At 40.6% G+C, this 13,777-nt stretch overlaps 1 protein-coding gene across 1 annotated transcript in view; it reads left to right on the forward strand.

Moving 5' to 3' along the window:
* The window catches only part of LOC137901688 (cGMP-dependent 3',5'-cyclic phosphodiesterase), a 91,731-nt gene extending 78,732 nt beyond the window's left edge, over positions 1-12,999 (forward strand). Inside the window, exons 10-31 of the mRNA XM_068745731.1 lie at positions 275-349; positions 452-493; positions 1,209-1,277; positions 1,360-1,490; positions 3,470-3,581; positions 3,699-3,738; positions 4,184-4,247; positions 4,385-4,466; positions 4,701-4,875; positions 5,907-6,019; positions 7,337-7,414; positions 7,523-7,645; positions 7,768-7,838; positions 8,595-8,717; positions 8,810-8,897; positions 9,448-9,495; positions 9,745-9,819; positions 9,936-10,035; positions 10,663-10,775; positions 11,755-11,793; positions 11,920-12,026; positions 12,765-12,999. Coding sequence (XP_068601832.1) covers positions 275-349; positions 452-493; positions 1,209-1,277; positions 1,360-1,490; positions 3,470-3,581; positions 3,699-3,738; positions 4,184-4,247; positions 4,385-4,466; positions 4,701-4,875; positions 5,907-6,019; positions 7,337-7,414; positions 7,523-7,645; positions 7,768-7,838; positions 8,595-8,717; positions 8,810-8,897; positions 9,448-9,495; positions 9,745-9,819; positions 9,936-10,035; positions 10,663-10,775; positions 11,755-11,793; positions 11,920-12,026; positions 12,765-12,999 — 2,103 coding nt within the window. The remainder of the gene's footprint in view (positions 1-274; positions 350-451; positions 494-1,208; positions 1,278-1,359; positions 1,491-3,469; positions 3,582-3,698; positions 3,739-4,183; positions 4,248-4,384; positions 4,467-4,700; positions 4,876-5,906; positions 6,020-7,336; positions 7,415-7,522; positions 7,646-7,767; positions 7,839-8,594; positions 8,718-8,809; positions 8,898-9,447; positions 9,496-9,744; positions 9,820-9,935; positions 10,036-10,662; positions 10,776-11,754; positions 11,794-11,919; positions 12,027-12,764) is intronic.
* The last annotated feature ends 778 nt before the right edge of the window (positions 13,000-13,777 follow it).

Below are 13,777 nucleotides of genomic sequence, written 5' to 3' on the forward strand. Positions count from 1 at the left end.
GGCGGCAACTCTGTGGATTAGAGAAAAATGTGTAAAGAGATTATGTGTGAATCTGATCAAATGAGATTTGGTACATACAATAATTCTGTCATCCTTCATAAAGTATGATAACTTCATTTGATTTTGTGCTGGAACATATTTCAATAATTAAAGCTTATCACTCTTAACCTGACTTCAAACTCAACCTGACTGAGTCCGATAAAGGCAGAAATTTGTGATGACGTATATCAGAACTGATGTCTTTTTTTTTTTTTTTATCTGTGGACTCTTTCAGCTGCAGCAGCAGACTCATTCGCAGTGTTGTTGTTTGCTCCTGGTCTCCGAGGACAACCACCAGCTCTTCTGCCAGGTATGAACAAAGACATATAAATGTTCCATTTCACAAGTGTCTCTTATGACAAAAGCGTAATTTCGACATTAACAATTGTATAACAATCTATTTGACCTTCAGGTAGTTGGCGATAAAGTCCTGGAGGAGGAGATCAGCTTCCCGGTGAGGCCGGCAAACACGTTGATATATTCATAGAAAAAATTCATTTGCACGTTCATAATTTCCCGTTATTGATGTGACTCTCTGAAATCAAATCAAGCAGGTTGTTGCAATTGATTCAACAAGGAAGCTTTAAATGCAGGTGCTGTAAGGGACTGCCAGGGATTGTATGCTATTTTAATTTTGTTGTACAATGACAATAAAATATTTCTATTTCTATTTTCTATTTATTTTCTATTTTCTATCTATCTATGCATGTCTTTGACTGACTCATCTCCCACATGTAATCCCTTATAATGCCCTGCAGCGGTTATGCTCAAAACACTTTTGACCGAGAAGTAATGACTTCCTTTCAGTCTTCTTCCCATGGATGTGATGCAGATGTAGTAATTTTGAGTGCACTGTGTTCCCAGGCTAAATAATGTTTGAAATAGTTGGTGGAGAGGAACATTAGAACACAAATAAACACTTTGTGGATGGTCTGTTTGGAATGTGATGGATTTCACTCAGAATATATGTAATAAACATAAAAATAACCTGAGGAATGATCTGCGAAAACTCTTTATTTGGTGCCAGAATTTGAAATTGGGTTCTGGACGACCTCACACCCGATGTCCTCATATGTGGACACCAGGTCCCATGAGGTTCAAGCAGAAACTCAAGACTTATTCAGCAGTTGTGTTTTCTCTTTCCTGTTTTCCCTTCTCCATTCATTCAGCTGATGTTCGGACGCTTTGGTCAGGTCGTTGAGAAGAAGAAGTCGATTAGCCTTCAGGACATCAGTACTGTAAGGCCATTTTAATTTTTCACTCTGCCATATCTATCACCTTTGTGTCTATGCTGAACTCATTTTTCTGTCTCCCTACCAGGAGGAGCGGCGGCAGCTGTCCAGCATGTTGGGCTGTGAGATCTCCTCCATGCTTTGTGTGCCCGTGGCCAGCAGGGCCACCGGTCAGGTCGTGGCTCTGGCATGCGCCTTTAACAAGCAGGGTGGGCAGCGGTGCGTATGATGTGTTCATGCTATGAATTTGTGATGGCGTGCCATTTTCTTATTGTGAAAAAGATCACACTGAGCCACTTCGCCCTCCTACCTCCTCCCGGCCGCTGGTGAATTACGACTGGAGTATATATGAAATATTGGAATGTCGGTCAGGTTATGATTTGGCTTTGCCTAATCCCTGAAGCGCTGAGTCACGTTAGACTGAAAGATTTAGCTGGCAGCGGCTTACAGTGATGTTGGGATGGATGGCCTGATTGGTTGTGCTCAACAGCTCAGATTTGTTGAGTTTGCTGTGTGTCCTGCTGTTTCGACTGCAATCTGCTGCCAACCAGCAGCGTGTGACGCATGCTGCCTTGTGATGCCGTGTGAAATCACTCCGTCCATGTGGTGGAGAAAGAAAGACACTGAGGAAAATTATTTTGTATTATTCTAGTGTCCTGTTTTATTATTTTTAACCATCTGCTGCTGAGATTTTTATCATGTTCCCATCGATCTGTTTTTTATCCCAATTCTCTCTCGCTCTCTGAAGACTAGCATAGATGAAAAGGGATCATGTCCTATCATTTCTGCTCCTGCCGGTGGCAATGACACGTCATTAGCATAGTAGCAGCGGCAGGATTACGGTCACAACTTTGCATAAAGTGATAAATGCATCCTTTGCTCCAAGCGCAGTCATTTTGATTTTAGTAGAAACATTCTCTACTTCTTAAAGAGAAATTTCCTCATCAAATAGATGGAATATTTATATGCATAGCTCCATGGGAGCTTCTCAAAGTGCAGGATTTGCAGTAGGTGCACGAAAAGAGGTCCATTATTTAGATTTGGTGGAATAAAATAAGAATAGCGCATACAAACATCACAAGATAGCATTTAATCTTATCCTGTGGGTGCAGAAGATTGCACAATATGGCAGACTAAAGATGATGTGTACAGCCTGATGACCTCATGCTGTTTAGGATAAGGCAAAACAAGTTAGAGCTGCTTTGACAAACCAAATTATTTGTATGTCAGGATTTATTTCTGAGGCTACACACATTAATTCCATTGTGCGCAGTGAGTGCTATATGCTTTCACACTGTGCATTTGACTTCTGGTCTTTGGAGATGGACTACTGCTGCTTTTCATTCTCGCTGCAGAGACAGTCAATTTTCTGTTTTGTGAGCATGTATGAATAGTGTTTACCTCGAAAAGTGATTCATCCAGCATGAAAGACGACAACTTTGTGTGTCGCTTCTGATGCCAATCATGATGAACGTTTCTTTTTCAAGCTTTGTTTAAATCGCACCTCTTTGAAAAGGATTCCTGGGAGTCTAAGCTCAGGGCAAAACACCCCGAAGCGACGAACCGCTCCTTACATCAACACAACAAGGTGGTGCTGCCCTCTGTAGGCAAAGATCGGTAGCTGCAGCCGACGCTGTTGACTCTGCGAGCTTCTCACGCTTCATTTTAAGGAGGCTAATTCACCACCTGCAGGAAATTTCTTTTTTTTTCATAATTATCCATGTTTCATGTATTTAAAAAAATTATAAAAAATGTATCCAAAACCAAAAATTAGTCAGGAAAAACATGCCAAATTTCTCTCCAATGAGAAACCAGGACTAGAGAATATATATGTACCTAATTGGTGTATTCAATTTCAATGAATCCTAAAAGTTTGAATCAGAAGCAATTTGACTTTTATTAAACCCAACTAGGAGTCCAGCTGCTTCTGATTCAGCCCTTGAGGATCACCATGACCTGGATGAATGAAAACTACTACTTTTTCTACATTCTTAGTTTAATTGTAGCGGTGCGTTATCAACCCCAAAGCGATGAATGAAAGAAATGATCCGCTTTATTGTCCCAAAAGGGGAATTTATTTATTATTAAAAAAAAAAAAAGACAAAAAACAATGACATGAAATGGAGCATAACGAATAGATAACCTGAAATGTAATAGCCTGCTTAAGATTCATCTTCTGTGTGTGTGTCCCAATGCAGACACACAAAGGCAGATGAGCATGCAATCCAGCACTGTTTCTGTTACACTTCAACTGTCCTCACTTCAACTTTGGCCTTCCAGAAAGAACAGAAACTCAAAGTGGAGTGCCAGGTACTGCACACACACACACATGCACACACACACACACACACACACCTATATGCATTTATTTGTAAACACAAATCTCCCTTTTAATCAGCGCTTTGAGTGCATTGTTCCCTTTCACAGGCGCTCCTACAAGTTGCCAAGAATCTCTTCACACACTTGGGTGAGTTTTATCGGTCTGCCTCCTTGAAGAAGGAATGCTTGTGAGACCATTTGCATTCAATGGCCGATATTTAAATGACCGCATAGTGAAATGAATAGCGCACGTAAGTGAGTGAGATACTCTCAAATCAAAAGGTGATTGCACCCAGGATCATCACCATAAAATTAAAATGATGGCACTTCTCTATACTACAATTACACTGAGGCATTTAGATTTTTATCTTACTGTAAGTACCAACAGGATAAATTCACTGATGGCTCATCATTATTGCGGTCGAAAAAAATTGATCCACTGGTAAAGCAAATTGGCTCATCTATCAGCTTGGACAGATGACGTGCTGCTGCTCACCCTTGTTTCTTTCTACCACATCTGAGAATAGCTATATTTTCCTTCATTTCCTCTCCCACCCTCTTTCTCCCCCTCTCACTCTCTCTCATTCTTTCAGATGATGTGTCGGTACTGTTACAGGAAATTATAGTGGAGGCCAGGAACCTCAGTGACGCAGAGATGTAAGCCCTGTGTTTTATCTGCAAAGGGATGGTTCAGGTTCATTCACCTGTGCCTGGTTGCCTTGGCGATTTGCTCTTAACTGACTTGCCAGCTCCTGTTCATCTCTCTACTTCCCCCTGTCCGTGCGTTTCTCCAGCTGTTCGGTGTTCCTGCTCGATCGAGTCAGTCATGAGTTGGTGGCGAAGGTGTTTGACGGGGGCGTGGTCAGTGATGAGGAGGTAGGACACCCGGGCACATCTTTAATCCACATGCATTGATATTTATCCATGATATAATGATCACCGCCCTGCAATGAACTGGCGGCTTGTCCAGGGTGTACCCTGCCTCTCGCCCGTGGACTGTTGGGATAGGCTCTGGCACTGCCTGTGACCCGGTCACAGATAAAGCGATTGGAAAATGAATGAATGAATGAATGCATACTGATATGGCTGTGTTTGTGTGCGTGAGTGCAGAAGGAGTTTCGCATCCCAGCAGATCAGGGCATCGCCGGTCACGTGGCGACCACGGGTCAGATCTTGAACATTAAGGACGCCTACTCCCATCCTCTCTTCTACCGAGGCGTGGACGACAGCACCGGCTTCAGAACCCGTAACATCCTCTGCTTCCCCATCAAAGACGAGAACAACGGTATTGGTGACCCCGACATCAAAAAGCATCGGCCACCATGCTGTTTCATTCTCAGTCAGATAATCGGATAGAATATTGTCATTGGCCCATATGAGTAATTACCCAAACTGAACATTAAATCTCACCAAAATATGTAAAAAACTAAATCAAGGAGAAAAAGATTGAGAATATTTTATATTCTCAATATAACTAACAGAATCCTTCAAATCCATTAAATTCTAAATTAAATTCCAAGTTTTATGAAAACCTGTCAAGACAAACTGATCAAATACAGTAGATCCAGATCTACTACAAAATATGCTGGATTCTTGTCCCACCGCCTTCAGTCAGTGTTGTGATAATTCAGGAACAGGTTTTAGGTAATCCTTCTAACAAACAAAGCAATGGTGGAGAAAACATTATCCCCTCGGCAGAGGTGATTATTCTTGGTTTAGATAGATTACACATTCAGCTGCTGTTTCACCCACTCACAGCAGAAAATCTAAATGCTGAGCAAAGTGTTTTTTTCCAGCTGTTTTAGCAAAGTGTGGTGCCGATAATTCTCTGTAAATGGAGGTGCCCAGTTACCACTTCAGAGTCCAATAACTAAAAACTGAAAGGGATAATGTAATGTTGTTCATGTGTTCTTCTGTTTCCTACAGCCTGACCCTAATTTGCACACATGTACTCATTCTCAGAATAGCATAAGAGTTCTTACATCACATTCTAAATGCCCCTAAATGATAAAGTGCACTTTGGGGATGCACCCATCCTCAGTGTGTTCCATACTTAGAAATAGCAGAGCTCTTTCTGTATCCAAGCAGATATACTGTAGATTCTGTGATTTTGCAGCTCAGATTAAAGTTTCATTTCAGATCTTTCTTTTTGTGCAATTACATCCAGCTCCAGGGTGAAAGGAATTGAAATGAGCAAACCTATTTGATTCAACGTCTGTTGTGCACTCTCTATTTTTCTTCATCAACTTTCTCCTCCTCCGTCCATTTTTCATCGCCTCCCTCAATGTCTCACCTGTCTGATCTTCCTCCATCTAGAGGTCATCGGCGTGGCGGAGTTGGTGAATAAAATGAACGGGCCGTGGTTCAACCGTTTCGACGAGGACCTGGCCACAGCTTTCTCCATCTACTGTGGGATCAGTATAGCCCATGTAAGGCCCTCATCCCACAGGAAGACATGAATGTTGACCTCTAAATGTCCTGTTTCTTTAAGTTGAATAAGCTCATGGTCAGAGACAAAGCACTCAGGTGTATCTTGTGTGCACCAACTATATCTCAGTGAAAGGGAGAAAATATTAAATGGGAGTAAATACTCAATCAGTTAAAATAACAAGCTACATCTATACCATATATATATATATATATATATATATATATATATATATATATATAGTTTCATATAGAGAATTATTCATATATAATTTTAATTTTAATTTGAACAATTATATATAAAACAATTCACCTGCAAACTGCTTTTTTGTATATGCATTAATTACAGTATATCACTTTACTAGAAAAAAAAATCTAATTATGTATTCTGAACACAACCAGTCAGTTCTGTCCTTAAATAACTGTATTGTTATACTATATACAGTGTATTATCATTTAATGGTGTTTAAATTAAATTAAATTAAATTAAAATCCACACATAAATTACAAATAAAAAAAACTCTAGGGATCTTAAAAGTGACTAGTGAATAGCGATTTGCTCTGAACTGTGTCAGCAAGCTGAAAAGGTTGCTTTCCTTGAAGCTGTGTTAGATCTATTGTTGGGGATTGATCTGGCAAATTGGGAGGACTTCAGTGGGAAGAGCATAGAGCAAAGTCTCAGAGGGACTTTAAAGGGATTCAATTTGTGATGGAGACCTGCTGCTGCAGCCGCTGAACAGAGACACAGCTGAGTGAGTCACAGTGTTCCGTTCTGATTCACCTACACATTAATCCGCTGTGGCATCTGACCTTTCGGTGGCTGCAGGAAATCCATCGTTTATTGACCAAATAATATATTAGATTGGGAAAATAATTGCTTTCTAGGTATCTCATTAATCATGTAAACACGAGCAAATGCATTATTTATAAGTCTGTTTGCTGCCGGTTCCAAGAAGCACCTTCCTCAAGACTGAAATGTAAGCAGCAGTCACTTTGACTTACAATCATTTGTGCACAGCAATGTATTTCTAGCTTGTGCGATTAGAGGAATTAACACAAGGGCTGGAAACGAGCTCCACCAGATGACATAATAAGCAGGAAGGGAATAGGAATGCAACTGGTGCTAATGGACTTTGTGAAGATGTCACAAAGCATCTAAGGGGATGCCAAAAGATCAATAGCAATTTAAGTCCACTAATTCACTAAGAAGAAAGAAGATGGTTCTTATCACTTAACAGAACTGTACACCGTGTTGTGGACTGGTCACTGTGAATGCATTATTTACAGCTATTGATTTCCTCATGTATTTGTTTCCCTAGTCTCTGCTCTACAAGAGAGTCCATGAAGCTCAGTTCAGGTCCCACCTGGCCAATGAAATGATGATGTACCACATGAAGGTAAAATCACATTTGTGGATCGCACTCACCCTGATACACAGGAAAATTGCAATTCCTGACACTGTCAATATTATTTACTCCGTATGATTCAGTATGTGTATATTGCAGGTTTCAGAGGAAGAGGTGACTAAGCTGCTGATCGTAGGCATTGAGCCGGTGAGGGAGATACACTCCTGCTTCGCCGAGTTCACTTACACACCTCGATCGCTGCCTGATGACGACACGCCCATGGTAAGGACCGGAGGTTCACAGGAACTGAAATTCCAGCCTGATGATGGAGCAGAAAAAGATTACAGGGGTGGAGGAGTCGGGAGCGGAGGCGTCGTAAAGGACAGTGCTTTGTGTGTCTGCAGTGCATCCTCAGCATGTTTGAAGACATGGGTTTCATCAACACATACAAGATGGACCGGCACACTCTTGCCAGGTAACGTCATCATTCACATACTGAATACTGAAAAAACAGAGAGCGCAGACCTGCACCAATCCTCCTATACTGTGATTTACACCAAATTATTGCCCTACATTTATTTTATCTATATTTCTAGATTCCTTAACCATGAAAACAAACCTTGGATTCACATTGATGTCATTATTAGGTTAGAAGTTATTAAAAGAAAAAATCACACTTTCAGTCATGGCGGATTCTTCTGGATCTAGAGCCGTAGCTTTTAAAGATGCAGCAAATCAGTTTGTCCACTACTAATTCCACAGTGTCTTGGTAAAGGCCAGCAGAAACAGAACCTCCTTTGTGAAGAGATATTATTGAAAGGGTCCAAAAACAACATTGTTTTGTTGTTAAAATTTACCCAGGTTTAAACTGGATCTGTTTCCTCAGGTATTAAAGATAGATCAAATCTGTTGACATGCTGCGATGTGGAATCGACTCAGCTACAAGACGACGCTTGTTAGAAATCTCTGTCTCTCGTAAAATGCACAGTAGGCCGGAATGCAAGCACTACCGCCATTTTAGGAGAAATTGCTATATATCCGCAATCCAGATCCAATCCAGATGAAATTAGGTGGTAACATAGAGGGCTCCACCCTACATGACTGTGTCAAATTCCATATACATGGGTAAATAATCAACCGAGATATTGAGGAGGTAATGACCTCTATGGCAGAGGTAAATAATAGACCTGTTGCGTTTGAGATGATGACCAAACTGCTGCTTTCCTGTCAGGTTCTGTCTGATGGTGAAGAGAGGCTACAGAGATCCTCCCTACCACAACTGGATGCACGCCTTCTCTGTCACACATTTCTGCTACCTGCTCTACAAGAAAGCAGGGCTGTCCAACTACCTCGAGTGAGGACATGCATTACACTGTGCTCCACTATGCATTCATGAAATGACACTTTGAACTGAATCTGGGCTAACGTGTAGCCCTTCTCTTTTAGGGAAATAGAGATTCTGGCTCTCTTCGTCTCCTGCATGTGCCATGACCTGGACCACCGTGGCACAAACAATTCTTTCCAAGTCGCCTCAGTGAGCAAACAAATTTTTGCCTCTGCCATTTAAGAGGACATATAGATAGGCATCTGGAGTGAATGGAGTAGAAAAGGGGGCGATGGTAAGATTAAACCCCCCAAACACGTAGAGTATATGCAAACAGCCCCGCGTCTGCACTTTAGAGATGCAGGCTGAAATTGGCTTTCGGATGAGGAGCCGCCTTCAAAGTGTGTTGTGGTGAAATCAGAATCTGTGGTTGTGGCTCCTCGTCTTTGAAGTTGCCCCAGAGGGACACTATATGTCATTGTGATTAGAAGCATGTTCCCCTGCTGCACCCTAATGAAGCATAAACCTGCAGCACCTAAATGGCACACGCAGCTTTCATTATGAATCAAACAGCCTCGTTCTATTGGCTTATTTTATGTTTTCTATTTGAAAATTCACATTAAAGCCGACAAGCCCGGTTAAAAAGAAGTCAAAAGCCTTTTGTCAAAAGGATGTTGCTCCATTTGAATCAATAGAACATGTAAACTGCAAGGATGCTGTTTCATTTGTCTGTTTTTATTCTATCTGCTTCTATTTTCAGCAATCTGTGCTTGCTGCTCTCTACAGCTCAGAGGGATCTGTGATGGAGGTAAACTCTCAACCACTTGCATCACATCACAGGGGTGTGCAAGAGCTTTAAACGTCATTGAAGATGTGTGCCTTTATCAATATATATATTGCATGTGCACTCTGGGGCTATAGGTACGCCTGCACAATCTTTTACATTTCAGAGCAACAGTTCTGCCCTATATATTGTTAAAAGTTTTATTTGTTGCTATGGAAGCAACTTCCAGATGTGCTCGTTCATGTTCCCTTCACGCTTTGTTTGCAATGACAGAGACATCACTTCGCCCAAGCCATCGCCATTCTGAACACTTTTGGCTGCAATATCTTTGAAAAGTTCTCCAGGAAGGTGAGATATAAAAGTGATTCACATATTTTACCTTTAATCTTCTGTCTTTCTCTCTTTATGTGCTTTTTATTTCTGCGTTTGCCGACTAAAGTTGTTGTTTTTTAATGTATTTTAAGGATTACCAGCGCATGCTAGATTTGATCAGAGACATCATTCTGGCCACCGACCTGGCGCACCACCTTCGTATTTTCAAGGACCTGCAGAAAATGGCTGATGGTACGTTTATCAGATGTGGATTATTCACAGCCATGTCTCCACTTTTACTCTATTCCCACGACCCCGAGCAGCAAATAGAGACTTGTTCAAATACTTTTCCTTAAATTCGAACAAACTTACTTCTCAAGGAAAATGGATATCAGAATTCTCCCTTGTGAGCAGTGAAAAAAAAAATTCCTTGTGCTACTTATTTTGCAGATATCTAAGTTCAAGCATTGATTTTTAATTCCACACAATCTTATTTGTCCTCTCCATGATTGGACTATTTACTCTTTGGAGGAGACAGACGCTTACTGCACTGTTAGGTAATGTAATGGCCTGTAACGTCCTGTCTGGCTGTTTGATATGCGTGAATGCAACCAATTATAAGTTGCCCAAAGGGGATGTCTCCTTAGTGGAAATCAATTTTGTTCTGTTCACCAATTCAAGGGCATTAAAAATGTCTAAATGAGTTAAGCCACTGTCTCCGAAGTGTGTAACTTTCAGCCATGGACAAAAATAATGATCATCGCTATCTATCAATACTGTTATCAATCAGCTAAATGCTTCAATCTGAAATGACTGAAGTATTTTTAACCAGCAATAAGACTGTCATTTACTGAAAACATATATGTTGATGTGTTTTAGACGGATACAATCCTAAGAATCATACCCACCGCTCCATGCTGCTGTGCCTGTTGATGACGTCATGTGACCTGTCAGACCAAACCAAGGGTTGGAAAACTACAAGGAAGATTGCTGTCAGTTCCAAGTCTATGCTAATGCTCTTTATGTACTACAAATCTAGCCAAATGGGATTTTAATTGAACTTGTAGCTCTTATGTAAACACATCCGCCCACTTCTCACCACTTTAAGAAATATCCGCACACAGATATTTATATCCTGCTGCTGTGAACCACCTCAGTTGGCGCTGTGATGCTTCCTTTGACAAATGTGGTGCATTATTTTTATTCATCTAAATATAGTGTTTGCCTTATCACGCTTATACTAACAACATTATTACTATTTAGTAATAGGTAGATAATAATTAAGCAGCTACACACAAAGGTTTGCATTCCAAATAAAACATTTAGCTATGCAGCAGGAAAAAGCTCTTCAGTCTGCCTGCCATTATATTCCTTATATTGCATATTGTGAAATGGCACTTCATGTTGGGATTAGTTTAATCTTGGTCTGCCCCTCTTTTTCACAACAAACCCCTGACCCTTGTCCCAAATCAAGCATCTTAAATCTACAAACACTTCACACCTATAGCAAATGAATTATAATCCTCGCTCCCAAAACAGAAAATAAATTTCCATTTGGGTCTGGCTTTCTAGCTGGTCAGAATATCTAAAATATTGAAATGTAATAACATTTGAGTGGACTTTATTTAGGCAATGGCATTCATGTGATTGAGTACAATCAAATTACAGTAATAATTTTGCAAATATGACTGCAGAGATAAACCAGTTCTGAATCAAGTAAAATATCCTGATAGTTTATGATAAAACATGTGACATTTCATATTTCTGTTTTAATGAGAAGATTATTCTGCTCATTTTAAACATATAAAAAGCTAAACATCCTCACTAACTGTTTATTTGCCCATCTCAAAAAAGAAGTCCTAATAGCTGTTCCAAATTTCTAGCAAATTCTATTTGCTTTTTGTCGTCACTAAATAAATGCTGAGTGGTGCCACTGTGAACGGTAACAGATGCCTGTCTCTCTGTCAACAGGAGCTGATCTATAAAGAGTTCTTCTCTCAAGGAGATCTGGTATGCGTCAGTGTGCACTACCTGTTAAATGGCATGTGAAATTATTTAGCAAGTGGATGAAGTGTGTGTCCTTTCCCAATACAGTGAGCTCATTACTCGATCTCTATCATATTTGTGTGTGTGCAGGAAAAAGCCATGGGGAACAGGCCCAGTGAGATGATGGACAGAGAGAAAGCATATATCCCAGAACTACAGATAAGCTTCATGGAACATATCGCCATGCCCATTTACAAGTGCGTACAATCCGTCTCATCCTGGCTGGTCTGAACCCTGTGAAACCACTTTGTTGTTTTATGTTGCTCCCAAGAATTGATTTATGTGCAACACAGATTTCAGATTTTGTTCAGCATTTTGTTTTTAATTATTCAAATCTGCTTTTGTGGATGTTTTGTATTAACAATGGATAAAATGCTTAAAAGCTTAAATAAAAATAATCAGTTATGTAGTACCCCTAAACTTAATATTGCAGTTTAGCACCTTGAAGTCGCTTTCTGGTTTACTCTGATTGGCAGAGGTTCTGAACACCTCACCTTACCAATATCAAAAAGCAAAAACAGTTAGCATCCATTAGGCTAGTGCAGCATTTAGCAGCTTGTCGGGAATTGGTGAAATATTTCCTATTCTCTGCTGAATGTACGGTATTTGTAATCAACATTTTGTGCTTGCATTTTGTTGCAATACCCCCTAGTGGCCAAAGAAAATTCAGTTATGGCGGGTTCAATTACCGGTACATGAAATCTGGTTTTTTTTAAAAACTAGTTTTGAAACTGAAACAGGAAAAAATATAGAAAATAAATGAAGTCTAAATCTGTTTAGATTCATCTTCATTTTGGACTGAGAAAAATTGTGCATTCTTCAGGCTGGGATGTTAAGGATCCTGTACTATAAAATAATAACATGGAAGCCGCGCTTCATAAAGTATCACCTTATCAAACTCGTGTCACAAACACATCTTCCCTCCATCCTGTCAGGCTGCTTTCTGAACTGTTACCTGGGGCCACTGAGTTGTACGAGAGAGTGGCGGCAAATCGGGAGCAGTGGACCAAAGTGTCCGACAAGTGCTCCATCCGTGGGTTGCCTAGCAACAACAGCCTAGACTTCCTTGACCGGGAATACGAGCTGCTGCAGTCCCAGGGTGCATTCGGGAGCGATGACCAATTCCTCAACGGTTGCCTTGAAGATGCAGAAGGAGGGAGGGGTCACTGACACCAGCGGCCTGCTGATTGATTCATGAAATCTTTTGTGGTCCAAAGAGGCTGAGGATATCTTTACGACGGCCAAAGAGGGAGGGATCTTTCCGGCTGTCTTCAATGACTTAGCAGGCCAATCAGAAGGGAGAGGACAACTGTTGGAATCAGAAGTGGTTCGAAACATGTGATCCATCAGAGCTGGTTACGTGATTCAGCGCTACATGTTGTGTTACCAGTTCAGGAAGGCAGGAGGTGGCAACTCGACCCTTTTCCAGAAGCTACACTGGGAAATATACGTTTTTGCCAAGAGTCATGTGTATGTTCATACAGCACTGATCAGGATTAAGATTGTAAAAACACACGCACAGCGTCACACACATGTACATGCACATACTGTTTAGACACACGACACAGAAAATAGCCGTTGTGAAAAAAGACTACATCGTGTAACAGTGAGATAAAGTGCTATACTTGCTGTAAAATGTTTCATACTTGCTTATGTTGATTTCAATGGCTCAGCTTCGTTCACTTCCAAGCAGCTGCCATTGTCCTTCACGTGATGATTATGAAGCATGCTGTACGGCCGCCTCATGTCATATTCCTTTCTTTATAATCGTTGCTTTCTCCATGACGGTCCATTTTTATACTGTGCCATCAGAGAAGAGTTGTGTGTTTCACTCTGTGTATTTGTTTTATTCATTGCATCAGTGAAGTTGTACAGGAGATATTCAGTTTGTGTACTTATACCGCATTATAATACTCATCTGTGTTCATTCATTTTACCTCATTTTTGG

The sequence above is a fragment of the Brachionichthys hirsutus genome, chromosome 11 (genome assembly GCF_040956055.1).
Source record: "Brachionichthys hirsutus isolate HB-005 chromosome 11, CSIRO-AGI_Bhir_v1, whole genome shotgun sequence".
NCBI classification, from domain to species: domain Eukaryota; kingdom Metazoa; phylum Chordata; class Actinopteri; order Lophiiformes; family Brachionichthyidae; genus Brachionichthys; species Brachionichthys hirsutus.